At 52.9% G+C, this 26,514-nt stretch overlaps 12 protein-coding genes and 1 non-coding gene across 13 annotated transcripts; 8 read left to right on the forward strand and 5 right to left on the reverse strand.

The window, feature by feature from the left end:
• Window positions 1–46: 46 nt before the first annotated feature.
• J4E92_005817 (uncharacterized protein) lies at window positions 47–995 on the forward strand (the record flags this gene model as incomplete). The annotated part of the gene is made up of 2 exons (XM_051497194.1): window positions 47–369; window positions 425–995. 2 exons carry the CDS (start codon window positions 47–49, stop codon window positions 993–995), a joined length of 894 nt encoding a protein of 297 aa, XP_051352854.1.
• A 98-nt stretch (window positions 996–1,093) lies between these two features.
• On the reverse strand, window positions 1,094–1,613 carry J4E92_005818 (uncharacterized protein; the record flags this gene model as incomplete). Its single annotated transcript, XM_051497195.1, has 3 exons — window positions 1,094–1,378; window positions 1,433–1,515; window positions 1,574–1,613. The coding sequence occupies 3 exons, from the start codon at window positions 1,611–1,613 to the stop codon at window positions 1,094–1,096; spliced, it is 408 nt and encodes a 135-aa protein (XP_051352855.1).
• Window positions 1,614–1,864: 251 nt separating this feature from the next.
• Window positions 1,865–2,734, reverse strand: J4E92_005819 (uncharacterized protein; the record flags this gene model as incomplete). The annotated part of the gene is made up of 4 exons (XM_051497196.1): window positions 1,865–2,088; window positions 2,158–2,332; window positions 2,378–2,657; window positions 2,703–2,734. 4 exons carry the CDS (start codon window positions 2,732–2,734, stop codon window positions 1,865–1,867), a joined length of 711 nt encoding a protein of 236 aa, XP_051352856.1.
• Window positions 2,735–2,924: 190 nt separating this feature from the next.
• Window positions 2,925–3,845, forward strand: J4E92_005820 (uncharacterized protein; the record flags this gene model as incomplete). The annotated part of the gene is made up of 3 exons (XM_051497197.1): window positions 2,925–3,008; window positions 3,058–3,070; window positions 3,118–3,845. The coding sequence occupies 3 exons, from the start codon at window positions 2,925–2,927 to the stop codon at window positions 3,843–3,845; spliced, it is 825 nt and encodes a 274-aa protein (XP_051352857.1).
• Window positions 3,846–4,024: 179 nt separating this feature from the next.
• Window positions 4,025–4,170, forward strand: J4E92_005821. Its single transcript has one exon. It is a non-coding gene; the product is annotated as a tRNA-Ser (tRNA).
• A 1,054-nt stretch (window positions 4,171–5,224) lies between these two features.
• On the forward strand, window positions 5,225–5,899 carry J4E92_005822 (uncharacterized protein; the record flags this gene model as incomplete). Its single annotated transcript, XM_051497198.1, has 1 exon — window positions 5,225–5,899. The coding sequence occupies one exon, from the start codon at window positions 5,225–5,227 to the stop codon at window positions 5,897–5,899; it is 675 nt and encodes a 224-aa protein (XP_051352858.1).
• Window positions 5,900–6,970: 1,071 nt separating this feature from the next.
• J4E92_005823 (uncharacterized protein) lies at window positions 6,971–8,777 on the forward strand (the record flags this gene model as incomplete). Its single annotated transcript, XM_051497199.1, has 2 exons — window positions 6,971–8,555; window positions 8,647–8,777. The coding sequence occupies 2 exons, from the start codon at window positions 6,971–6,973 to the stop codon at window positions 8,775–8,777; spliced, it is 1,716 nt and encodes a 571-aa protein (XP_051352859.1).
• A 2,090-nt stretch (window positions 8,778–10,867) lies between these two features.
• J4E92_005824 (uncharacterized protein) lies at window positions 10,868–12,744 on the forward strand (the record flags this gene model as incomplete). The annotated part of the gene is made up of 5 exons (XM_051497200.1): window positions 10,868–10,976; window positions 11,032–11,407; window positions 11,456–11,973; window positions 12,022–12,437; window positions 12,493–12,744. The coding sequence occupies 5 exons, from the start codon at window positions 10,868–10,870 to the stop codon at window positions 12,742–12,744; spliced, it is 1,671 nt and encodes a 556-aa protein (XP_051352860.1).
• Window positions 12,745–13,690: 946 nt separating this feature from the next.
• J4E92_005825 (uncharacterized protein) lies at window positions 13,691–14,915 on the reverse strand (the record flags this gene model as incomplete). The annotated part of the gene is made up of 3 exons (XM_051497201.1): window positions 13,691–13,732; window positions 13,786–14,739; window positions 14,787–14,915. 3 exons carry the CDS (start codon window positions 14,913–14,915, stop codon window positions 13,691–13,693), a joined length of 1,125 nt encoding a protein of 374 aa, XP_051352861.1.
• Window positions 14,916–17,481: 2,566 nt separating this feature from the next.
• On the reverse strand, window positions 17,482–18,456 carry J4E92_005826 (uncharacterized protein; the record flags this gene model as incomplete). The annotated part of the gene is made up of 1 exon (XM_051497202.1): window positions 17,482–18,456. One exon carries the CDS (start codon window positions 18,454–18,456, stop codon window positions 17,482–17,484), a length of 975 nt encoding a protein of 324 aa, XP_051352862.1.
• A 3,795-nt stretch (window positions 18,457–22,251) lies between these two features.
• J4E92_005827 (uncharacterized protein) lies at window positions 22,252–23,663 on the forward strand (the record flags this gene model as incomplete). The annotated part of the gene is made up of 3 exons (XM_051497203.1): window positions 22,252–22,455; window positions 22,534–22,857; window positions 22,953–23,663. The coding sequence occupies 3 exons, from the start codon at window positions 22,252–22,254 to the stop codon at window positions 23,661–23,663; spliced, it is 1,239 nt and encodes a 412-aa protein (XP_051352863.1).
• A 432-nt stretch (window positions 23,664–24,095) lies between these two features.
• J4E92_005828 (uncharacterized protein) lies at window positions 24,096–24,870 on the reverse strand (the record flags this gene model as incomplete). Its single annotated transcript, XM_051497204.1, has 2 exons — window positions 24,096–24,706; window positions 24,759–24,870. The coding sequence occupies 2 exons, from the start codon at window positions 24,868–24,870 to the stop codon at window positions 24,096–24,098; spliced, it is 723 nt and encodes a 240-aa protein (XP_051352864.1).
• Window positions 24,871–25,100: 230 nt separating this feature from the next.
• INT6 (eukaryotic translation initiation factor 3 subunit E) lies at window positions 25,101–26,513 on the forward strand (the record flags this gene model as incomplete). The annotated part of the gene is made up of 3 exons (XM_051497205.1): window positions 25,101–25,601; window positions 25,650–26,245; window positions 26,300–26,513. 3 exons carry the CDS (start codon window positions 25,101–25,103, stop codon window positions 26,511–26,513), a joined length of 1,311 nt encoding a protein of 436 aa, XP_051352865.1.
• Between the last annotated feature and the right edge of the window lies 1 nt (window position 26,514).

A 26,514-nucleotide genomic window follows, 5' to 3' on the forward strand; every position in this document is an offset into this window, starting at 1 on the left:
TACAGAACCATTGCAGTCGCACAAAAACATCTTAGATACGATCGAAATGCCGCTCCTCCGCCTCAACCCCCGCGTCCTACACCGCGCCGTTGGAATTCGCGGCTATGCAACTGCCCAAGCCCCGGCTATAAACGTCACAAACGTCCCAGCACCACACTGCGGAAGCATACGAATACTCTCGCTCAACCGGCCCGCGGCACGCAATGCGATATCACGGCAACTGCTCACAGAGCTGACGCAACAAGTGAACAGCCTACACAATGAAGGGGACCAGGGATCAACGCGGGCGTTGATATTGGCGAGCGATATAGAGACAAGTTTCTGCGCGGGCGCGGACCTCAAGGAGAGGGCTACGTTTACCCAGGAAGAGTATGTCTAGTATCATAACGGTCACATGAGACGAGCGACAGCTAACGGATGGCAGCACATCCAACTTCTTAACCACACTACGAGGAACATTCGCGTCGATATCGCAATTACCCATCCCCACAATCTCTGCTTTGGCAGCACCGGCTTTCGGCGGCGGCCTCGAGCTAGCCCTCACCACACACATGCGCGTCTTCGCTTCTACCACTACCGTCGCCCTCCCCGAGACGCGTCTTGCCATCCTTCCTGGCGCGGGAGGAACATATCGTCTGCCCGCTTTGATCGGCCTCTCGCGCGCACGAGACATGATCTTGACAGGCCGCCGTGTTGGAGCGCCAGAAGCCTACTTCCTGGGGCTGTGCGACCGGTTAGTAGAAATCACGGCAGAGGATGTACAACAAGAAGGGGCTGCGCGGAAGAAGGTCTTGAACGAAGCGATTAGACTAGCAAGGGAGATATGTGAAGGTGGACCGATAGCGATCAAGGCCGCGCTTCAAGCGGTTGAAGGATGCGCGTTGGGCGAGAAGGCTGAGAATGCTGCATATGAGCTTGTGGTCAGGACAAAGGATAGGGATGAGGCGCTTGTCGCGTTCAAGGAGAAGAGGAAACCCGTGTTCAAGGGAGAATAATCGAATGTTAGTGGCGCTGGTCAAGTGCTGAGATATGCGCCTCTGGCCTGAGTCAACATGCTTCATTGATGCCCTGTACGAGTGCGATACACGCTGCTTCACATCTTGCTCTTGATCTCCTCCAGCAGCTTGCTCAATTCGCTCTTGTCCGCTTCCTTAGTTGGCCACTCAATCCCGAGACCCTCCTGTTGGTTCGGCTTTGGGATTAGGTGGAAGTGTACGTGATCCACGACCTGGTGGGCAATCCTTCCATTGTTCTGTAGGATGTTGTAGTCTTGGATGTTCTGCGCGATAGCAATTCGCTTCGTGACGGAGAGGACTTCGGCGAGCTGGTCGTCGGGAATGTCGTGGAGCTTTGCGCCGTGGTGTTTGGGGATGATCAGCTAGGCGGCACGTTAGTTTTGGCTGGTTGATACTGGAGGGACTAGAAAGCATACAGAGTGGCCTTTGCTCAAAGGACCGATGTCAAGGAAAGCAAGTGTCTTCTCGCTCTCGAAGATCTTCATCGAAGGGATCTCGCCTGGTCCTTCTGTGAGCCATTGTCGATTGAGAGAATAGCCAAGCTAAGAGGTTGTTACCCTTGATGATCTTGCAGAAGATGCATGCAGCGGAGGACATTGTGGTACTCGTAGAATGGATAGTTGGTTGGTTGGTACGGGTCTGGTTGGTGAATGAAGATGACGCAGCGAGCTTATGCTTTGAGAGCGAAGTGGGGTTGACCGAGGGACATGTGGGGTAGCTGTTTAGCGGGACGGTTCCGCCGTGCTTCACATGTATATTCCAATCACGATCGTATGCTCATGAACACTACTGCACTGGTTGTAGAAGCATTCATCCTCTCAAGTATAGCTACCCTATGTTCTCGCGGGTCATGACTTTGCCCACTTCCACGATGGGCACTCAAAGTTCGCATAGCATCTAAACTCGTTGCTCAGTCCTTTGGCGTGCTTGATCTCGTAATCAGTCGTCTTGGTTCCTACTTTCCCGTATAGTTTGTCTGTAACCAGGCTTTCCATACGCTCGCCAGTGCAGACAATGAGACGCAGTGAATCTTGCGTCCATGACTTCGCTAGCCATCGCACGGTCAAAGCAGCTATGTTGTGTTAGCGACATCGAACCTACGGTTGTTGGAGACATATCATGAAAGTACCTTTAGTTTGACAATCTTGACTTAGAAATGGCGGGTCGCAAATGATGACATCGAATGAGGCCTTCATCTCAGCTGGTAGTTGGATCGCCTTCTCGAAGTCGTAGCGCACGAACTCTTTGAAGACGGCAAAGCGCTCGTCAAACTCCAGCAATTTGATCTGCGGCCGGCACTTGACTTCACCCGAGTTCTAACGAAGTCAGCTTTTCTCCTCTTGCGCTTCCAGATCACTTACCAGTAGATTTTTCAACTGGATGAAAGCACTCGGCGCAGACACGACTGCTATCCTTGTCTCATCTGTCGCACCATCCAGAAGCTGTCGCGCAAGCACCATAGCGGTCTCGTCGCTATACCAAAATTGACTTGCATTCCAGTCTTCCGTGAAGGCGTCCATGGACAACTTCCCTTCGAAGTCATCCTCGGCTTGGCCTTTTAGTTCTTCAAACTGCTTTTGTCGTGCATCCCGCTCGCCATAAAATTCTTTCAGCGCGGCAAGAGCATCGCCGGAGAGCTGTCTTCATCTGTTAGCATCTGGGCTGCGATCAGCTAGTAAGACCTACGGCATCTCATCGTCGTCTTCGATTGGCGCCATGTTGAGTTTGGCCCAAGGCAGGTTGCCGCACAGTGTACCTGAAAAGTGATAGTTTGGTTGCGTCGTATCCCACTATCGATAACAATGTGCCTCGGCTGTGCTGGTCCAGCTGTAACCTGAGGGAGCGACCATGCGCCCGCGATTGCGATGGCCGTCAGCTACCTCTAGCACACGCGCACTCTACTCAAAGATGGCAGAATCTTTGGTATCGCTTCCAGAGGTTGAGCAGGTCAGCGATCGGGTTATCAGGGTTCTGGGCGGCAACCCCAGCAAGGTGAGCGCCGTTATCATCTAAGGGACGGCGCGATCTGACAAAGCTCAAGTTCACGCTGCAAGGTACATGCGGTTGCAATATTACGGTCAATATGTTCTAAGTAAATTAGGCACGAACACGTACATAGTTGGTCGTGGCGCATCACGACTGCTCATTGACACTGGCGAAGGCAAACCACAATGGATTGCCTCGATCAAAGCGCTCCTTTCAAAGGAGAACATCGCCATCGATAAAGTGCTATTGACGCACTGGCACCACGATCATATCCAAGGCGTCCCCGACCTACTCGCGCACTCTCCCGACACGAAGGTCTACAAGAACGATCCGCGCGACGACTGGCTCGCGATAAGTGATGGGCAGAAGTTCGAGACGGAAGGCGCAACCCTACGTGCCTTCTTCTGCCCGGGACATACCACAGACCACACAGCTTTCGTGTTGGAGGAAGAAGATGCCATGTTCACGGCGGACAACGTATTGGGTCAGGGCACAGCCGTATTCGAAGATCTGGCAGCGTACATGAAGAGCCTCGACGCCATGTCGACGCAGTTTAGAGGTCGCGCATATCCCGGTCATGGGCCTGTCATCGAAGATGGCCCATCAAAAATCACTGAGTATATAAAACACCGCAAGCAGCGTGAGAAACAGGTGTTGGATGTACTTGCGGAGAGTCAAGGCATGGGTTCTATGGATATTGTGAAGGTAATATACAAGGAGTACCCTGAGAATCTCTGGGAACCGGCGGAGAGGGGGATACGCCAGATTCTCGACAAGCTGAAGCAGGAGGGCAAGGTGGGCGGTGACAAACTGTGGGTACTTAGTGGGAAGAGTAGTCTTTAGATGTTCCAATGACACATAGTTTGACATGGCTAAATTCTGATAAGCGCCCAAGTGACTTAACTGCGCCCCACCACGCCCAAGTTCATGTACGAAGACCCAAATCATTCCGCAGTGCGAACCTAGCACAACTCATCCTAATCATAGATGCATCAAATGCAAAATTCCTTATCAAACCATCAGTCGCGGTGCCAGAGTGGTTAATGGGTTAGACTTGAATTCTTCATTCAGTCATCTAATGGCTTCGGCCTCGCAAGGTACATACACCCAAACCACACATCAGAGCCCCATCTAACAGAGTCGCTAAGTTCGAATCTTGTCCGCGACGTTGTATTTAATGCCTGTAGACAGTGGCATCTTTTTTGCGCGGTTGTGGTTGAGGTTGAGGGTGAAATGGTGGAGTTTTGGGGCCACCCAACCGCCCAACTTTTTGCACCACCACGACACTAAGACTTGTAATCTTGTAACAATTACCGCTTACTGCGCTGCACAAACACAAACTATAATAATACTTCAAGGTTCACAACAAATGTCCATCTTCTCAGAAGGTCAATACCTAGGTACCCCATGACTCCTTTTGCACTTTCCAAAAGTACCACCACCTTGTGCTGCTATTTTCCTAGCATACAAACCTTCCTGGCCTGGCTTGCTTACTATCCTACGATTTGCTTTTGCTCATTTACTTTTTGATACCTTGGTGCATCGCGTGGTAAGACGTCGCGATGAGATAGCAAGCCACCGGTATACGAAGAACGGGCTTGTAACGCACCCCTGTCGCTTACTTGGTTCTACTCTAGAGCCTCTTCATGTATGCTTGAACAAGTACTAGCTGTCCATAGAGTTGACTACATCGTTGTCCACACGCGCAACGGCACGAGAAGTGGTCATAATTCCGTGTTGCATTTCCGGGTTTTGCTACATACATACTATTATAACTCAGTGAGTATAAAATGTCTAGGACAATGTACACTTCTAGTAAGAAAATAGTCCTAACAAATCTTTTGAGGATGCGACACAAATTGTTGCCGCCCCTGGTGAGGGCTGCGCCCACTTGCCATCACGGCCTAGGTCCTCGCTTACTCAATGGCGTTCTTGCCCCAGACCCCGCGCAATTGCACACCCAAGTGCGCATCTTACCAGCGACGATACGCCAGGCTGTCACCCTCGGAACGCGACAAAAGTCATGGATCTGACTGACGATGCCGAAAGCATGGTGCAAGATCACACCGATGCTGATGACGACATCGAAATCACACAGAGCGGCGATGGTATCTCACAGCCTACGAACGCGCGCATTCAAGTGTCGAAGACTTTCCGGCAAGTTTGTCTGTAAAGGGATGTGTAGACAGAACTAACTAGAATGGCCTAGTCTGAGAGGACCCATGATCACGCTCGTGATCGGACCAGCGCACGAGGCTGTGTCGATCCAAGTCCATCAAGATATTCTTACAAGAACTTCTGAATTCTTCGCCCGAGCCCTGAAGCCTGAATGGGCGGCCATGCGGGAGAGGCCGGATCATATTGAGCTACCCGCTTACACAGTAAAAGATGTTGAAACCTACGCACACTGGTTGTACTCTGGAAAAGTACCAGCCAGGTGCTTCGATCTCTATCGAACCTTCGAAGATGGCGAGGAAAACAATCCAGTTTGGATCGACCTTGCGACCGCATACGTGTTTGGTGAGCAGATACTAGACCGACATTACCAGCAGACTGTTCTCAACACCATGGCTGGTGTACAAAATGATAGTTATGATGACGAAGATAAGCCACCGGACCAAAGAATCATCAATACGCCAGATTTTCCTTCTGAGGAGGCTATATGTGTTCTTTACCGTGGCACGCCCGAAAGTTCGCCCATCAGAGCGTTAGTGGCGGACATGTGTGCATATGCTACCCTTCAGGACGAGGATCGAAAGCCAGACTTCAATCGCTTGCCTCGCGAAGCATTGGTGGACGTCCTGGATGCAATACCAAAGATAAATCTGAGACAGAAACTTTCGCGCCCATGGGAAGAGTGGACGGAAGGTTATTGGCCTATGCTGACCGAAGTCTGAGAAATGTATGTTCTGCTACCAGTTTGTATTCGTTCGTGCGCTATCGCAAATCTAATTCACTCTAGCCGACCTCGCAGCAATCCGTGGACTCACAACTTCTCTCGCCACCGCAGATATGTTTCAACATGTTACTAGCATACAACATTGGTTTCCGCCATTCACCGATGACAACACCATCAGCGACTAAAGGGTGGCGATTTTCCTGCTGTACACTATTCAGGCAAGAGAAACTATGTAACACCAACCTCCGTCCCTCTCATAGGACAAGGTCGCGTAGAGCCTACGTCAACGTTAGATTGCCTACTTTGTATAGTGTTGCTTCAACGTATCCTGCAGCCCTGTTTAGGTTTTGCCTTCCAATGAGATCTGCATGTGCTCACAGCATATGCGCGTCTCTGGTACGAGGTGTCTTCTCTCTAGTAATAAGAGGGAGCTCATCGTGCGGCACTGGGGCCTTTCAAAGTTCGATTCGTCAATGAAGACTTTCCTCACGATACAAACTAGACTAGCAGGCTTCCTCGTTTGCATATAAGAGATTGTTGCTTTGTTGAACGCATGGTGCATGAATGCGGGCACAATGCAGTTAAGTAACACAGTATATGATTGCGATGCGGGTGTATCTCCCAAGCACCTTGTTTCACAGTATGCAGCAGTATATACTCTTCTAAATGTTCTAGATTTGAAAACAAGCCATGAAGTTCGGTGCGTCCCATTACAAAAGGTTACACCTTAGAGGTTTGACGATGCCTGGAAGATATTCAGCGCACGCTACGATGCGCGATTGTGAATGTCTTTCACTTCAGTTGCATTTCACTCATCACCGCTACCGCAACCACGCTAGACAATGTATCGCAGTGCCCGATGGCTGTCTCTAATAGGTGCGTGCACTTGCGCCGACCGACTGAGTAGCTGTCGTTCTGCCACTCCCCTAGCCTATATAAACCCTCGGTTCCTCCGCTCAACACCTCAACACCGCACTGCTTTACACTGCTCCACTCAACCAGAAGTTCCATCAAACTCCATCAAGAGTCACCTGAGCTCCTTCCCAAGCAAACATCAGCAATCATAAAGATGGGAGGCAAGAATAAGAAGAAGGGCGCCTCCGGCGCCGATGGGGTGGCCAGCTCGAGCAAGAAAAAGAAGGGACGGGGCGGCATGAGCGACAAGCAAGAAGAGAACAAGACCAGAACCTTGGAGGACCTTAACTCTTCCTCAGCTTGGGATCGTGATGATGCCGAAGACGATGTGACACGCGAACCGGATGACGTTGTCGAAACTTCCGAAGAGCCCATCGAATCCCGTCCGACTATAGAACAGGCACAGGATATCACTGAAACTGAGCCAGTAAAGAACGACGACCCGCAGGACGAGGTTCCACAGCAAGAGCCCGATGTCGCGGAGACTGAGATACCTTGGACTACGACGCCATCAACGCGAAAGAACAAGGCAAGCAACGTATCAGACGCTGGAGATGTCTCTAGTGATACCCTTCCGCATAGCCAAGCCCCTACCGAATCATGGTCGTTTGGTGAGAAAGGCGTCACAGATGTTGCGAAGTCTCAAGATGCTGGGAAGCTCCAAGATACCACGAGCTTTCAAGACGATCTAGGCGATAAGCTCCAGCATCTTTCGCTCGAAACACAGACATCACAAGAAGTCATGAAAACAACAGATGGCGAAGAGAAGCAGGATACGATCGTTGCAGCTGATAATGCTGTGCGCCGGCCAAAGGTCGAGGATGAAGCAGCACCTGGAAATTCTAGCGACGAGTCATCAGCTCCTCTCGAAGCTCATCGGGCGCTATCACCACCGCCTCTCGAATCACAGCTTGAAGAAACCCATGAGCCTACCGAGAATCTGGGAAACAAAGCACGAGCGTCGACCGAATTGCCTGCCCAAAAGCCGAAGCCCAACGATCGACTTGCACCATCTACTCAGGAAATGGTAAAGCAGCCTGCGACTGCTCTAACCCTTGCTGTTAAGCCCCAACTGCCGAGCAAGCCTCAGTCCTCTACCGAGGTCCAACAAACTCAAGCACCACCACCGGCACAGTTGCAGCAGCCTCCCAAGGCCAAGCCACCCACTCAAGTTCAACACACCCAACCACCACCGCCGGCACAGCCTCCCAAGGCCAAGGCGCCTATTCAGGCTCAGACACAATCACCGGCACAGTCACAACGGCCTAGCAAGTCTAAGACTTCTGTTCAAGTTCAAGGCACCCAAACAGAACCCTGGACACCTCCGCTGCCCCCAGTCACGCCTAGGAACCCTACCCGAGACCAGGGCACCCAGACAAAGCCATGGACGCCTCCACTGCCTCCAGTCGAGCCCAAAAAACCTACACGAGACCAGGGCACCCAGACAGAGCCATGGGTCGAGCCACAGCCGCCGGCCAAACGCGAAACCATCACCCACAACCAAGGCGCCCAGACACAAGCTTCGTCTTCGTCAGCCCCGGAGTCGAAGTCTCATGGTAGGGCGAAGCCTCCTCTTCGAGGGATCTTGAAAAAGTCTACCGCTTCGCCGTCAGCTTCCACTGGGCCGCGGAACCAAGAAATCGAGATCCCCCATGGCCCGCGAGCACCACGACCTTCCAATTCCGCCACGCCATCAGCTTCCACCGGGCCGCAGAATCAAGGAAGCGGCTTTCCCTATGGTCGGCCAGCACCGCTGTCTAACGGTCTCGCACAATCTAATCAGAACCGGCGATCGTTGGAACCAGAGCGGAACAATCATGGCACGGCTAGGTCGACTTATGGCTCAGCAAGCGGAACACCACTCGGAAGATCCAACGTGCCTGCAACGCCTCCGGCTCGATGGACTCCAGATCAACGCAGAACACCTCGACCAACCCCAATCCAAGCGGACCCTGATTTAGTTGTAGAGCTGGTTGTAAATCACCAGTATGATAGATCCGCAATGGCTTACCAACACACCCTGGCGAGGAACACGGATTACTTCAATAGACATGGAAACGTCTACTCAGCTTCTGGAAAAGTATGGGCCCACTTCGTGGGCGAACAATTCTCCAGCCGAGTGGTTAAAGAATACGTGGAGTGGCTAGGTCGTGGTAGGCTTCCTACCATGGCTTCCCTTGGTCGACTCACTCCTTCTACCGCTGACGAGGTTCTCATGTTCTTGGCTCGCGCATACATTTTTGGCGAGCAGATCGACGACAGGGCTTGGATGAACGATGTCATGGATTCGTTTACCTATGTGCATATCCATGATTGGCGCCTCGAGCTGGACGATGTCGTCTTATACACGTATAAGTTTTCGGTTTCTCGTTCACGTCTGCGTACGCTTTTGGTGGATTTGTTCGCGTACCTTCTCCCTGACCCTGAGCAATTGCTGTCTCAGGATGCCATTCCACTAGTGGAGGAATTGAGGGTCCTGCCAGCAGCATTTTTTCGCGCTGTACGACGCGAGATGACGCAGAGGACAAATTGTACGCCCTCGTGCTGGCGCGCCCGTCTCGACCACCCATCGCATTACTATGTTGATGAATGGGGAGAGGGTGGGCTTTCATGGAGACAAGCGCCTGATTGTGGGCATGGCGAGGCTACATCGATGAGGTGAAATGTCATGTTTTGGAACTTTTCAGGGTAGGACAAGGACTTTGTAGAGTGTTAGAGCAGCTGTAATGGAAGCATGAAACGGAATACCATTTGCTCGTTCCTTCGGTTCCGTTATGTGATCCCTTGGTCCCGCGAAGTATGTATCGGGACATAGAAATCTTATTGAATGCCGCCATTGAACGTGCAGTGCATACGAGACATGCATCACATCCTTTCTTGGGTGGAGGGGTTAGAAGAGTTCACTCCGCTTCCGCTCTACAGTGTCCGGGGAGACCACGGACATCAGTCGCCGTACTTTCCCCCAGATGAACGGGTGAGAGGGGATGTGGAGACCCCACGTTTCTGTCTTGTATTGGAACTGAGCTGATGAGTGATCGAAAGACGTAGTGACGTCGTGCGTGATATCGGAAGGATGACAGGTCGGCGGTTAGAATTACTGTCCCTTCAGTAGCGCGGCCCACTTGTCGGCGACTCTTCCCTTCCGATGCTGATCGGGGTTAGTCCCGCACCTAGCTTCCACTAACCTTCGCTTGAAGCAGGAATTCCCGCCGCGACCTCCACTTTCGCCGGCAGCTTTTCCCTTGAGATGGTCAGCTTTGAAAGGACGTTTACCCAACTGGACAACTGCACAGCGCGGAACGACGCGAGCCTAATTTTGGGGAATCCGGGGTAGCACTGGCACGCTCGCGCGCGTTTTCTGGGGTCTCCGAGCACCCCATACGGTCACCGCGGCCTTTGAAGATGCGGAGAAAGGCGTATGACGCCGGCAGCAGGGGTTTTGAAGGTTTGCGGAGCCAATGCCAGCCTCTCAGAAGCAAATTCGGAGACCAATGTCACGCGATCTAATTTCATGATTAGCATCAAGACGTTCATCATGCAATTGCTACTGATTCTCACGATCCGTAGCAGAGCAGCTCGGTCAGTCTCGGACGCAAGGGTCCCACAGAAACTTCGAGCGAATCTTCCGATCCAAGCGGCGTAGCCTCAACAGCACAAACCCCACATGCGCACACCGCGCTGGCATCTCAAGTCACCCACGAACGTAACAGACAGAAGGTCGCAAGAGGTAGGTGTGAAGCTGAGCTAACGTGAAGCCGCTTCAGAAAACGCCGGCCGTGGTGGTTCCTAGCATTCCATCCACACTCCTTGGCGTTCGTTCTGGGAAGTCATCGGATGTGCGCTTAACGGCAGTCAGACGCCTGACACTAGCGTTGGCAGATACTGTACATGGTGTGGACCCACCGGACAAGAGTTAACGCGGCATCAAGCGAGATATCGAAAGTGCATAAAGCGGTCGATTGCCTCCTCGCATTCACTATTCCCTCCTAGCCAGGCCATCCACTACACAGGCGATTTCAACAAGACACGACCCATATCACTGCACGTCATCATGGGTGGACAAGATTCGATCAAGAGCGCCCCTTATGAGCAGCGCGAGGCAATGTCTCCGTTCCCTAGCAAACAGGGAACGGTGACTCGGGAGCCTTATGGACCAGCAGGTATGCATATCACTTTGTGGAACCTCAATCACACGTGGGCTAATCCCAGAGCCAGGTTTCCGCGGCCTCTTCTCCAACCCTTACGTTGCCATGTGTGCAGCCTTTGCTACGATTGGAGGTCTTCTCTTTGGATACGATCAGGGTGTCATTTCCGTAACGCTCGTCATGGATCAATTCCTCGACGGGTTTCCGCGTGTCTCGAGTGAAGCTTCAGGAGCTGGTTTCTGGAAGGGCCTGATGACTGCTATGCTGGAGTTAGGCGCACTGATCGGTGCCCTTTTTGCCGGCTGGATTGCAGACAAACTCTCCAGGAAGTATTCCATCGTCGTCGCAGTCGTCATCTTCACAATCGGAAGCATTCTACAAACAGCAGCAATGGACTACGCCATGTTGACGGTCGGACGTTTGATCGGAGGATGGGGAATTGGAGCGTATGTTGAGCCATGTTTGTACACGGGATAGATGCTAACCACGCGTAGTCTTGCAACTATCGCCCCACTCTACATCTCTGAGATTGCGCCACCGGAGATCCGCGGTGCTCTTCTCGTCCTGCAGGAGTTCAGCATCGTCCTCGGCATCGTGATCGCCTTTTGGACAACCTATGGTACACGCTTCATGGCCGGCGAATGGTCATGGCGTCTCCCGTTCCTTATCCAGATGATTCCTGGTCTTATTCTGGGTGCTGGCATTGTTTTCCTGCCTTTCTCTCCAAGATGGCTCGCCAGCAAAGGCCGCGACGACGAAGCCCTAGTCGTCCTGGGCAAGCTCCGCAAGCTTCCCACTGACGACCCACGCATCTTCCAAGAATGGTGCGAAATCCGCGCAGAAGTTACCTTCAACCACGAAGTGAGCGTTGAGAGGCACCCTGAGTTACAGGCCAAAACTCGCACGAACGAGTTCAAGCTTGAGGTTCAGTCTTGGCTCGACTGCTTTAGACATGGATGTTGGAAGCGCACTGTCGTCGGAGTTGGCATCATGTTCTTCCAGCAGTTTGTTGGTATGTTCCTCCTTACCCCGACGTGAGAAAATACTAACACAACTCTAGGTATCAATGCGTTGATCTACTATTCGCCCTCTCTTTTTGAAACACTAGGCCAGGACTACGAGATGCAGCTTCTACTTTCCGGCATCATCAACTGCACGCAGCTCGTTGGTGTCGCAACAAGTCTATGGACCATGGATCGCTTCGGGCGCCGGCCACTACTCCTCACCGGTGCTGCTCTCATGTTTATCTGCCATCTCATCATCGCTGTCTTGGTTGGCAAGTTTGGTGGACGATGGCTGGACTTTGCAGTAGAAGGCTGGGTTGCCGTTGCCTTCCTATTCTTCTACATGTTCAGCTTCGGTGCTACTTGGGGACCCGTCCCGTGGGCTATGCCTTCGGAGATCTTCCCATCTTCCTTGCGAGCAAAGGGCGTTGCACTCTCAACGTGCTCCAACTGGTTCAACAACTTCATCATCGTAAGTCTTCCCTTCGTCTTTACTGTCTGTGACTAGCGACTGACCTGTATACCAGGGGTTGATCACTCCTCCTCTTGTTCAAAACACCGGCTACGGAGCCTACACCTTCTTCGCCGTCTTTTGTGGACTCGCCTTTGTTTTCACATTCTTCGTAGTCCCGGAGACATCTGGCAAGACTTTGGAGGAGATGGACCAGGTTTTCAAGGATGTCAGCAGTGAGGCAGAAGAGCAACAAAAGGCGCGCATCATGCGCGACATCATCGCAGGCAAACAAAACGAGACTGTCACCACAACCGCAGTCCCTTGAAGCAGGACAATTGCTCAGCAAGGAGGCCAGTAGATTTTGTAATTAGCGAGACAATTATTCGGTTTATTCTTATCACAGCTTCGCGCACTACGATTGGAATTTGAATGATACAATCGATCGAAGGACTGGGCTTACGATGCGCAGTCTCATAGTGCACGATGAGCGGGTCGCTCCTGCTCGCCTCCGGTGAAAGACGTTGTGACATGCGACGTACGTGCAACGCAAACTTCTTGGCTCGCTACCTCGTATCATGATGATTGTTTGGTTGAGTATCGTATTGTAACGATGACCACGCAACGTCGCGATGGATGTAATGATGCTATTCGATTGCGCCCGGTTTGCCTATTCGAGAACACGAATTTCCGCCTGACGAGATCTGGCAATGGATATCTAGACGTTGTGATGAGCGCTACATGTTAAGGGAAATGTAGTGCAGAACAAAGACATGATTTAGCATGTGCATCTCATGCTAGTTGCGTAAGACATGTTTGTCCGGAGCAATCTTGTATTTGACGCCTGAAGCCATATCTATACTGCCTAGGTACGCCAAAGCTGAGCTGCATTCAGAAGCATCGCGGAAAGAACACCTGGAATGTAAAGACGCATGTCATCAGATTGACAGGTGTACGCGTGCTTTGCTGTTCAAACACCTCGCCGAGTTGTGCGTCGAGCTCCATGCTCCCTGTGACGTAAAAAGATTGCCTTCAAAAGGAGCTCCGCGGGAGAGAGCGCATCACCGCTCTGCCCCAGAAAACACGTACGGCATTGCCATCTTCTACTTTCCACCCGTCATCGTGCTCGTGCCATCATTTCACTCCCAGATCCTCGATAGCCGATTATCTCCACGTTCTGCGCCAAATTGCGAGGCTTCCCATCGCCAAACTTTTGCAGCTGGGCCGTTAGGGTTTCCCAACTTTCGCCCCGCGCCACCCTTCCCAGTACAGCATCATGACCCGACTGACTCCAAGGCCGCGATAATTCCGTAGAACTGCGTGTTGGTTGTCCCAGCACCGATTCCAATGCAAGGTGTGCATAACACACGGCCTCGTTCGCATCGCCTGGTATGCCTATATCGTCGAATGGCTTTGTGATCACGCTCTCGGGGAGCTCCGCTTCGAGGTAGTCTATGATGTTCGCGTTGCGCGCACTCGGGCCGCTGATGAAGAGTTCGTCGACGTCCTGGCCGGCAGGAAAGCGGAGCGCGAGGAGCCTGCGATACTGCTTCAAGATATTCTCGGCCGTTATACGGGTAACGGTAGCGATTATGTCTGCTTCAGAGAGTTTCATGAAGATGCACTCATCAACGACTCGTTGGGCTTCATGTTCACCAAACATATCCCGGGCTATGCTTAAAGAAGGCAAGACGCGAGAGTAATCGTGCGTCTGGAGGAACCGTGTGACGATAGCTTGATTGGGCTTCCCCGGCGCTGCATACTCCCCGTCGTTGTCATTGTTCCGATCGTTTGAAGTGCAGTACTTCATGGCGTAGTCAATGAACACGCTTCCAGGCCCGCAGTCGCGACAATTTGTCCCTCGAGCATCTCCCTTCGACCGAGGAGGAATGAAGCTACAATTCGCAAGCTCGCCAATGTTCACACAAGCTCGAAACTTGGAAGAGTGTCTCAAGAAGAGTTGATCAATGTAGGCGACGGGGGAAACTTGAGGTCTCAAAGACCCAGCTTCAATGACAGCAAAGTCGAAGACAGTGTTGACACCAATCTCAATGTTTATATTGGCGTTCCATCCCAGCGGGTGCGTGCTCAGGTCGTTTGTTTCAGGCATGTCAGGTCGCCTCAAGCCCGATGTGTGTGTGCCGACCAGGTTTATGGATGCGAGTGGTATGCAATGCTTCTCACAGAAAGTGGTAATGCCATTGGAGAACAAGTAACCGAGCAGCGCGTTGAGGCGTGTCGCTAGTGAGGAGTTGCGCTCAACTTCGCGGATGGAAGTGAGGATGTGGTTTCGAACAGGAGGTGAGGTAGGTAGCGAACCGCACTATCGTTCGTCAGCATTTGCAGGGCGACAGTATGAACAACACTAACTTGGATGAGTTCTAGATACAGCGTAGCACTAGGGGAGGCTTGCAGATACCGGACCAGCGCGAAGTCAAGCTGGTTTAACCCACTTCCGCAACAGACCCCTAGAATGCGGAGGTCCAATGCACTCTTCATGGTCTCTCTCGTATGAACCTGTAGGCTTCCATGGTCTGTTGCTGAGTCGTTGCGACGCATACTAAGCTTGACTGTTGTTCAATCAAGAAGTACACATGAGTGCTTCACATCCGGAGGCGAAGATTATCAAATGGTAGAGGCCCGGAGGTACCTAGGCAAGGGGGGACTTGTCCAGTGGCGTCCGACTGAGGCGTCACCCAAGGCATCTCGGGTTATCGCCCCATAAGGGGCTTTGCAGAGAGGAATGCATGCTAAAGGTACGCTGTGGGGTGGATGGGTATCCGTGTCGCGCTATGCAGATCTCAACGGACCCGATGAGGACTTGATGTACCAAGACTCCCGTGACCGGGCTCTGGCACCTCGTTACGACTTACGCGAAGGGATTGGCCCGGGACAGATATCCGGCCGTGAAATGACGTAGCTGCTCAACGGTCATCCCTTCAACATATCAAGTCAGCAACCAGGCACATGCTAATCAACTTCGCACGGGAAGATGCGCTTTGTGTTCTTCATTGCCGGTCTGCTACATACCTAGCAATTGATGGAATGCAGGTATAACGCGTTGTACAAGGCCATATGCATCACAGTAATATCTAGGTGATACTCACGTAGCGCTCCCAGACGTGCAATAAGCGACCGCAGCTGCCGGATATCGGTGCTTTGTTGCGAGGCTTTCGGATGCAAAAAGAGCTTCTCGTCTTGGCTTCAGCCAGCTGCCTTACGGTCAAACTGGTGGTGGCATGTGGGACGAAATGCAAGCATCTGTTGAATATCCAAGATCGACAAGACGCGTACTATGGCAAACAGTACGATTTATGATACTACAAGGGGTGCTCTAGCAAGGTTTCAACACAGGTATCGTGATCAAGCGCGTAATCACGGTAACTCAGGCAGCAGCGTACGAAACGGGTAGTTTAGTGATCTAGATGTGCTGCGCCACACACGACTTTCAGCTTGCTTCACTAACAGATTCCACATCCTTCTGGCCACCGGCCACGGGACATGCGTACAGCTCAGGCAATCTTCGGTGAACCGAGCCGAACAATGCAGCCCTGGATGTGAGATTATCTGAAAGAATTCATTGGGGCGAATGATTGCACGTGAAAACAGAGATCAGCACACGAGAAAGTACTATTTCCAAGAGAGGCATTGTTACTGTATAGTAAGATGTAGCTGTGACATTATATGGATTCCACTCGGAGTTGTTACCCGAGCTCCCAATCCTCGGAAGGTATATCTTCCCGGATTGCACAAGTTCGGTTGACTGCTGGAAGCTCCCGGGTTGAGAGACATCCATGTTCTCGCATGATAATGGGAGTTCTGCGTCGAGTTCTAGAGCTACATGAAGGGGACAAAGTGACGGGATACAGGCAGCTGACCATGGCGTCCAAAGCTGGTATGGATTATACCAGAATGATTCGCGGGTATGACTTAGACACGACGGTACTGGCTTCCAGACACTGAGCGCTTTGTTTTGCACAATAAATGTCTTGTATGGGTTTCATCATCTTTCACATCCACCTTCTTCTTGTGGTCCTATTCCACAACCGACCCAAGCTGGTTTTGGGTAGGCCAAGAGTCAATGCCGGCTCGAGTTTCTACTTCATGAGCTAAGCCACAGGAGCTGACGATGTTGGGATACCCCATTCGGCCTTCAATGCGTTACTGATCCACGTCGTCGGCCACACATGGTTTTTCTCGAAGTTGTTTAAAAGCTGTACTACCTGATCTCTCTCTTTTGGGTCGCATACAAGAGGTCCCCAGATAAAGATGGTGTGACAGACGGTGATTGCTAGTGGGACAGTCTCCGGTGAGCTATTACTAGCCCCGGAAATGGCGCGAGCATGCGTCAAGATCTGATTCTACTTCAATAAGCAAATGTTCGTGCTGTTTGGTAACTTTGGTCCTTACATCTGTTTCAGACAGGCTGCCGACGTTGCGGATTGCGAACTTGGGGCCTGGCTTGTATCGAAGCAACATGATACAGGCAAAATGATAGAACCCAAACGATACAGCTGATGGTAGTGTGAGCATTTGCGTGGAAGGACATGTTAGATAACTTACCGTGCCAGTCGGCTGTGAAGAGAATCTCAGGAAAGCAGCCCCCATCGCCGGCTGGGCCTTCGAAAATTGCATTGAAGCCGTCCGGTCTACCATGCATCCACGTCTGGACAAGATCCCACAGCTCGTTCCATCGCCGCATCTTGTAAGCCTTTTCGTTTTGTGGCTCCTTGCCGTCGAAGCAGAAGTTGACGACACATGCAAGATTCCAAGTCATTTGATTGGACCAGGCCGTCTCCAGTCTTAGTCGAGCCAGCGGGTGCGCATCTCGTAGTGAGCTTGGGGTTGGGTGTAGCTGCAAAGAAAAATCGATATCAGGGGGTTGCTGATTGATAGTGGCATTGTAGAGGCACTGGCGGACATAGACCCAAAAAGCAGCTTCGCGCAACGTGGGCGCTGATGGATCTACATAGTGATTTCCCTGAGAAGATCGAATAATGGCCGAACAGCCTGCGAGGTGCTGTTCATCATCAGAACCGGTACTGGACGGGACTAGAAGGACTTGTTAGGCATGAGAGACGCAATGCATACTATAGTACGCACCATTTAGCTGCTCGTAGAACCGCAGTATGACGATCGCACACAAAAGCGTTTCGTCGTGGCTAGCAGCTTGCTCATTCAATCGTTCGATGAGCAGGGCGATGCAACGCTGATAGGCCGCCTCGGCTGTCGCGTCTTTTCTGCAGTGGCGAGCAGCAAATGACATGACGGCATGGCAAAGTACCGGGCATTGTTTGACCTTCTCCGGTACGCCCAGCGTAAATTGACGAGTGGCGTCGGTGCAGTCAAGCCAGCGGCCAAGATGTTCGGTGTAGTGGTGCACGAGCAAGGCCTCTTCATGCGTCAAAGGAACAGGCCGGGGTGAGTAGTTTCTAGTTCCATCTGGCATGTCTCTACGGTTATGCGAATGCGCATTCGGCTGCTGCATGGCCTGGCGGGTATGCATCGGCAGCGAGCCCTCTGGCATGCCGTCCGGGTCGTGCGACTGCAGCAAACTCGCCACCGACACGCCACCCGTTGTGCTCTTAGATCGGGGAACAAAGTAAGGCGAGCCTGGCGATAGCTGAGCCGACGGTGAGGAGACGCTGGTCGATGGGCCTTCCGATGTCCCATCGGTCCGACTGTTTTTCCGCCTTCTCGGTGAAGTGTTCCGGCTCAAGCCTTCCTCGCTGAAACTGTTTGCACGAACGGCTCCTTCTGTTCGACTGATGTTATCGACCCCATCGACACCGTCAACATCCATCAGGTCCTCTTTGGTCTCGGTTTCCTCATCAGTACCGCCGGCAGCAGATCGACTGGAAGAGGGCCCGTCAGGCCGGTAGTCCTTGAACTTAGTATGAGGCTCCTCCCACTGACAGGGACGGTTTTTCTTGCCGCATGCTTTGCATACTGGACGGGTCTCGTCACCTGGGAGGACTATCAGTACGGCAAGGAGTGCCTGGAAGCAGGACACTGACATTTGACGCGGCGCGCTCGACATGTAAGGCTTGTGCAGATCAGCGGACTTTGTCGCCGCAACCTCATGGATCCACTTACCAGCCGCTCCTAGAGCGGAATTTACTGTATGAAGTCAGTAATACGTTTCATGTGTAGGCTGGGAACCGGAGTTACCCCATGTATAGGAAATCCAAATCCCAGGTTCGAATCGAAGTGTACCTGTCGCCGTATTAGCTAGTGGGGATGTGCCCTTCGCCTCGAGCCCGATCCCTCGACGATGGCGCTCGTCATGAATCGACAAAATGGCTAATATCGGAAGTGCGTACCACAACTACGTAATTGTGTCGTTTCAGGGACCCTTCGGACGACTTCTGGAGTTTGCGCGTAGCCTTTACCGAAGCAGTGACATCTGTAGGATCCTCTCGGCAATCTTGGACAGAAATCAAGAGCGCTCAAGCAGGGCACGTGGAAGCGAGGCAGGTGTGGGCTAGATATGCTACGGAGTCGCAGGCTGTTCAACTCTCCGACGTAGTCTTGATAACATTAGTCATTTGCCAGAGTATATGCTTTACCCTCTGACGCGCTGAAAAGGGGAGTTGAGCGTATAACTCACCCGTCGAAAACGTTCGATGGCCGGTCTGTCGGTCGATGCTGGGTGGATCGGGGTGCAACGTCACGCTGTTGCTCATAGACTAGACTGTGTATTGAAGATACGGCATTCGTGCAAAGCCCATGACTGCCTCGATGAAGGCCAATCTTCGATACTGGACCTCACCCGCTCAATGCTGGTGGCCCTTGCTAGGTGAAAGTTGGCTGCGGGAAAAGATCCCGCAGCCAGTCAGAGCCCGTAGAAGGGCGGCGCTCGGATCCCAAACCCTCTCCAGGTGCTTAGGTAAGTGGGTATCGGGTGCTGAGACTTTGCTATGCACCCAGTGTCTTGTGTGCCCCGTACGCAGGGCCGCATCTGCCCAAAGATCTCGAGGATCAGCCCAGTCCCGCCAGTCTATCGGTCAAATACTCTGACAACTGGCCGCCGGATGTGATTCTAGTCCAAAAAGACTGATTCGTATCGAGGTCTCGAGCAGGTCAAATAGCTACCCGAGGAAGCTCATCAGCACGAAGGCTGCTGTATTTCTTGAACTACCAGTACTACTCTTCAGCTGTACTGGGTCGCGATCCACAGCAAGCGCAGACTGCATCCGCATCGGGGCTGCTGACCTACCTCTCGAACTGCATCGCCAAGAGTTGCTCAGATTAGCATAGTTCAGAACCTCGTTTCGACGTTGGAAACCAGAGCCTTCGCACCCTGACGAGACTGCCATCCTCAACGCTCGTGTTGTCTTGCCGTCCACGCGTGCGCCCACGAACTCCCCGATCACACGAATCCGTCCTAGCCGAGACCATCCACACACCCTGCCCGCTGGCAACACTCCTTAGCCGTACCTGCAATGACCAACTATCGCAAGCACCGGGCCAGACGTGGCACCCAACGAATTTCCGAGAGAGAACAGCCGGACCATACACTCAAGACCGACTGACAGGAGTTCCGCAAGCAGTGAAAGCGTGCGACACCACAGTAACACTGCTTAGCGTGAGCTTCGCAGGCCGAGAATACGTACGAATCTCGACGGTGAACCGAATGCATGAAATGTGGGCGGATCCCTTGGTAGAGGACCCTGTACCGTTGAGCCTTTGCAGTTGCGTCCCCGCACACTCAGAAATGACTTGGAAACCCCGGAGCCGGATCATGGAGCGCGCGGAAGGTGAGATGCCAGCAAAGGTGCCAGCTCAGGCCGAGCCTGATAATGGAGATTCGGCATCGCAGCCACATTTCACAAGCGCAGGCGCCATCCAGCTGATATTTCCTATTATCTCACGGTCACAGATTTGCTTCTGCACTTCATCTGCGGACGCCACCGGCGCGATCTGGACACCCGATGTCGTCGAGGGTCCCAAGTTCCTACGAGCACCTTTCAAAGCCAGATTCGCCAACTGCGTACCACGGCTTACGAGCAGCAGTCCACCGACTGACGAAACGGCAGCAACTTCACGAACACTGAACCGTCGCGATCGTACCCATTCTTAGAACCCGATTCACGTACACGGCCGAATTCGATCTGCAGGATTACCATGTAAAAAGCCTACAAATCCTTGTTTGCTGACCGCGCTTGCATATTGTAGGTGTTAGCATACATCGCATCAGAAGATTCAGAACACGGCGGACGAGAGACATACCGACAAGCGCCATTACCGTTCCTGTCTATAAATGATTTGCAGACAGTCGATTCGTGATCGATGTTTATTGTGGCTGACGGCAAAAACACGCCAGCAGCTTCGTTGGGTGCGTTCAGTCGAAAAAGACGTAGCCAGGTATAATTAGAACATCTGCGGAGAGACGTTCGTAGGGACTTTGTGTCAGGAACGGAGTAGGAAAAAAAATAAGGCGGCCGAATACAGCGCTACAAGCATAGCATATGCTCTGCAAGATTTTGAGCGCGTTACGTGTCTACGTAAGACTACATGCAGCTCATCGATCGCACGGCAGTAGACCATACACTGGTGCGGAAGGATCGGATTCTCTTTGCAAGATCGGGTTTTAGCGAAACCGCATGGACCATGATGGCATTTCTGAGCCACCACGAGGGCAGCCTTACACAACCGCTCGATACGCCCACTTATATCCGTAAAAGACTTTCGAAGACTGGCATGCGATGGACGGAGACGAATACTTCGGGGCAAGATTGGTCCAGCGAAAGCATGCTCCGCGGACCAGTCGGTCCTACCACTGCCTCGCGCTAAGTACCACCCTGTGGTTTGTCAGTGGGGATAACTCCCCCGCGGGCCTCTTGCCACATGGATCCAGAGTATCGGATCAGCTCAAGTAGGTATGGCTGATCATAGCCTAAACGTAAATTCAACGTCCACGCATCAAGAGCAGATGAAGAGACGAGCGCTCATGTGAGGAGAAACTTTACAGCATCATACACGGACATTATTGCATCAGGGTGTGATCATCAGGGGACAGCAGAACCCATGTTGTAGTCTTTGGCGCTTAAAACGCGTTTTGTCGCGTGGATAGGCAGGCTTGTACGATTGTGGAAGCATTGGCAACGGCAACGTGAGCGTCAAGACCCGCTTGCCATGTGATTGTAATCCGCGACTGCACGTTGGGGTATGTTCTACACGCACAAAGTATTGTTTGCAGCAGTGTCATACTCCAGACTACTAATGATCAGCCAGTGTGCATGTGCCGATGCGCCGATGAAGCCCAACCCTGCGGCTCAACTTCCCTCAACGGTCGCTCGCCTTTCCAATCAACGCCGCAGCGTGATAAGAAGATGCAACAGTCATGGCAGCTATCGACAATATATGGGGAGGCTTCCTTGCCCTAAGCCATAACAGTTCCGTGATCATTTGACGGCCTAAGCGATGTATCGATGGGCAACCAGAGGCGTGAAGACTCGCAAGTCATTTGGTTAGTCCATTAGTCCTCAAGCAAGTATACTCTGTCAAGTCTGTCTTCCTTCGTCGTTCTCTTTCACCTTCACTTTTCGACCCCCGCGTTCCACACCTCGAGTAGTACCCTAGAACGGGGATACTTGGGCCAATTACGAGACCGCACCCGCGCGCTCGCACACCGGCTCACTGCACCGAGTGACCACAGCAAACACGTTCTATCCTCGGCGGGTCCTCACCTCACTTTCCTCAGTCACGCTCACGCTCCGTTTGCATTGATCCGCTCCGGCCTGTGCTTCCCTTTTGTTTATTTCTTCTATTCTTTCTCCCCTCCCCACCTACTCTTGAACCCACACAAGAAAACACCGCTCCGACCATCGCCATGGCTGTGTTCAATCTCTTCAAGATGCTCGCTCTCCTCCTCATCAGCTTGGTCGCAATCACCTCCGCTTCACCCATCGCTGCTTCCAACGAAGTATCAACTGCTGGTCTCAACTGTCCGGCTTGCGTAACCTCGATTGGCAAAGTTTGCAAGGACAGGAAGCTCAGCGAGTACAAATGCGACACCCTGTGGTGCCTCAGTCTGGTAAGTCTTCACCCGCCTTCTTGCTTGCATTGGCGAGATGAGTTGAGCTGGGCGAAGGTAAGGTCTAACAACATGTAGATGTGCCGACAGTGCAACCCACACTGTCCACCCATCGGGGATGCTGGCGTTGATTCAGCTGTCGCTGGCTCCGTCGATGTCCCTACTGATGTCTCGGACACTGTCTCCACCAACGCCTTGGTCTCTGCCATTGACGCGGTCGTTGCCGACATCTCTTCTACTTCTGTAGCTCCAGCGGCTAAGCGCGACAACTCACTCGCCATTCCCGGTGATGATGTCTTTGCTGACACCAATTGCTACCGATGCATATACATCAACCTGTTCTGCAAGCAAAACAACCTCACCGAAGAAGAATGTCTACCCATACGGTGCAATGATCCCGACGTAAGTCTCTATTCCGGTGCGCTATCTTCTGGATGGCGCGTCAACCTCTCATAGCCGTCTTGATTACGAGAGAAGATAGACTGACAGCCTCATAGTGCTACGTGTGCAGCCGTAGTTGCCACAAGACTCAGCAGGTCGATGCACCAGACCCCGCCACCATGGAGGGTGTCGTTGCCGACACCTCTGCTACTTCTGCGGCTGCAGCGACTAAGCGCGAAGAAGCTGCACAGAAATGCGTCTGGATCTGCTTCCATGTGACGTGCACGCGCCAGTGTACCGACGTCGCTGGAGTGGCTGGCTTTGCAGCCAGCGGCGCGATTGTCATCGACGAGACCGAGCTCCATGCCGACACGTCCATCTCTGTCACTGCAAACCACACACAGCTGGAGAACAACGAGCATGTTGAGAATGCTTTCCTCTACCATTGCGACTTGACCTCTGGCAGTTGCTGGACCGAGACCGTTGTTGAGCCAGTAGCTGGGACCGAAACCGCCATCGAGAACATTCCAGACATTCCACACAAGGTCTGCCGCGAGATTTGCAACACGGACAAGTCGCTCTGCGGACTGGTCTGTGATGAAGAAGCGAAGAAGGAGACTGTGGTCAACGACCCCGTTTCAAAGGCTAAGATCAAGTGCCACTGGGAGTGCTATTTCGGTCAGTGCTGGGCGGTCTGCATGCCCGACATGGGCGGCGCCGCCAGCGACTCCAGCGACGTATCATCCGCCAACGTAGCCACAAACTTCAAGCCATGCCGCTGGGAGTGCTACTTTGGTCAGTGCTGGACTTGCTGCCCTCCTCCTTGATCGCCTGTCCAGGTTCACTAATCGCGCCGCGCGATTTCCGTGGTAAGATATAAGTCTACCCCCACTTTACAGGATACAACTGACCTCTACTAGAAGCTTGTTCTACACGGTACTTGAGACATGGAATGAATTGCAGGGAAATTTCGGACGCCTTTTACAAGTACGCTTGGGGTATAGATTAGATCTCGTCCATAGTAGCAATGGAACTCATGCTTCACACCTCTGACTCGAAAATACAACATGATGGTGATGTGCAGGCCAGCTGGTTTCTGCCTGTTGATGTCGCTGATGCAACGGGACAGTTCATTATACTGACTGAACAAACATGGCCAACGTTTCTCATCTACCCTCTTTCCCATATGGTACAAGTTGTACTACAACATGATATATACATTCGTTTTTCACGCGACACAATCCCTCTCTTGCCCATGTTTACATGCCCCGCGCCTTCAGGAATGTAGCAATCTCGGCAGTGTGATGTCCCTTGACAATGACATGTTGTGTCACGCTGTTGATCTTGACGTCCTCGTTCTTTTTATTCAAAAAGACTCTCAGCTCGTCCCTCAAAGCAGATAGGTCGCCGGTGACCTTCCGTACCGTCGTCAGATGCAAGTTGCCTCCTCGCTTGTAGTCGGTGTAGATGGGCAGGTTCTTGTTCGCAGATCTCGAGACGGCGTACTTGGGCGGCGGTAGAGATAATTTGGGGGCGCGCGGCGTCTTTGGCTTCTTAGCGACCTTCTTCTGGAGCGTCGATGTTGTGTCGGCTGTGTCTGAGGGCGCGGTCGCGGGCTTGGGCGCGACGTCATCGGCCTTTGCGGGCTTCGCTTGCGAGGGTGTCTGTTCTGGCTTGTTGTCGGACCGGGGGTGCTTGGAGGGCAGTGTCGGCTTCTGCTCGGGCGGTTGCGCGCTGTCGCCTTCGGTGAGAGACTCTGCTGCGGCAAGGTCGGCGGCGCGTTGAGCTTCTTGGGGAGATGTCGGGTGTTGAGAAGAAGCGTTGGGTGGGAGGGATGGCTGAACGATGGGCTTGGAGTCTGGCGGGGGTTCTATGGAGGGTCAATTGGTGTACCTGTTGTACTATCAGAATGCATAGCTTACGCTCAGCCTGCCATCTTGTCGCTGTAGAGAAGCGGAAGTGCTGCCGGCATGCGATGGCTCTTGGGGCGGCCAATGGGCGCAGGAGCGGGACGAGAGACTGCAAGCGAGGCATTGTGATGCAGCGGTGCCGGTGAAAGTATTCTACCACGTGTCGAAGGGTCGAGAGATGTGTCGCGAGGACCGTGGGGTGAATGCTGCGGCCATGGTTTGCGGCTCAACTCCAGAAGTAGCGCCTGGGGTCCCTCGCGCGCACAGTCCGGCTGCTTTTTTCGTTTCCGAGCCCACCCCACCACGCTCGACATCGCCAGAACTCCTCCCACCACAACCAACCAACCACCCACCATGGCGGACTCAGCGGCAACCGGCGCAAATGTCGCCGAGCAGTACTCGCTGCTCCCCAAGCTCATGCCCAACCTCGACCGCCATCTCGTCTACCCGCTCCTCAACTTCTCCAGCGATGAAGACGCCGACCAGACCGTCGAGCAGAAGAAGCTGCTGCTCGAACTGCTCAAGCCCACCAACATGACGGATTTCGTCGGCCAGCTGCACCAGGAGGTCCACGGCCTCGACGACATGTCCGATGAGTTCAAGACCAAGCGCGACGAGGTCCTAAAGAAGCGCGACCAGCTCGAGGAGGCCACCAGCAAGATCAGCGGCCTGCTCGACGACGAGAACGTCGTCACCAACCTGCGCAGCGACAAGCAGCAGAACTTGGCATACCTGAAGGAGAGCCACGGCGTCGACTTGGACATGATCAACCAGCTGCTCGAGTTTGGCCAGTTCCAGTACTCGTGCGGTGTCTACCCACATGCCGCTGAGCTGCTCTACCGCTTCCGCGTTCTGGTACGTTTATATGCAGCCCCACGGCATACTGGTTACTAACGTTAGCAGACCACCGACGGCGACAAGGAGCGCGAGGCCACCTGGGGAAAGCTCGCCTGCGAGATCCTCTCCGTCAACTGGGACTCGGCCATGGAGGAGATCAACAAGCTCAAGGAGATCATCGACACACGCCTCTTCAACAACCCCCTCGCACAGCTCCAGCACCGCACCTGGTTGATCCACTGGTCGCTCTTCCCCCTCTTCAACCACGAATCCTCGCGCGAAACCCTCACCGACATGTTCTTCTCCCCCGCCTACATCAACACCATCCAGACCAACTGCCCATGGATCCTGCGCTACCTCGCTGCTGCCGTCATCACCGGCCGCAATCGTGGCAGGAACTCGAACCAGTACCAGAAGCAGCTCAAGGATCTCATCAGGATCGTGCGACAAGAAGGCTACGAGTACAATGACCCCGTCACCGACTTCATCAAGGCTCTGTACATCGACTTTGACTTTGAGGAGGCGCAGAAGAAGCTCAGCGAGACGGAGGAGATCTTGAAGAACGACTTCTTCTTGTTGGGCGCCGCAGACTTGTTTGTCGACTCAGCGAGACATCTCATCTCGGAGAGCTACTGCAAGATCCACCAGAGAATCGACATCAAGTGAGTCATTCTACATTTCTCATCGCTTCCAAAACCGTACTAATTCACAACTAGGGATCTCTCGACCCGCCTTGGTCTTTCACAAGACGAGGGTGAGAAGTGGATCGTCAACCTCATCCGCGACACTCGCGTAGACGCAAAGATCGATTACCAAGCCGGCACAGTCGTCATGAACCACCCACCACAGTCCGTCTACCAACAAGTCATCGAGAGGACAAAGGGAGGTTTCTTCAGGACACAGGTCCTGAGCGCAGCTGTTGCGAAATGAG

Source organism: Alternaria infectoria (assembly GCF_024043175.1).
Source record: "Alternaria infectoria strain BMP 0036 chromosome Unknown scaffold_8, whole genome shotgun sequence".
Taxonomy (NCBI): Eukaryota; Fungi; Ascomycota; class Dothideomycetes; order Pleosporales; family Pleosporaceae; genus Alternaria; species Alternaria infectoria.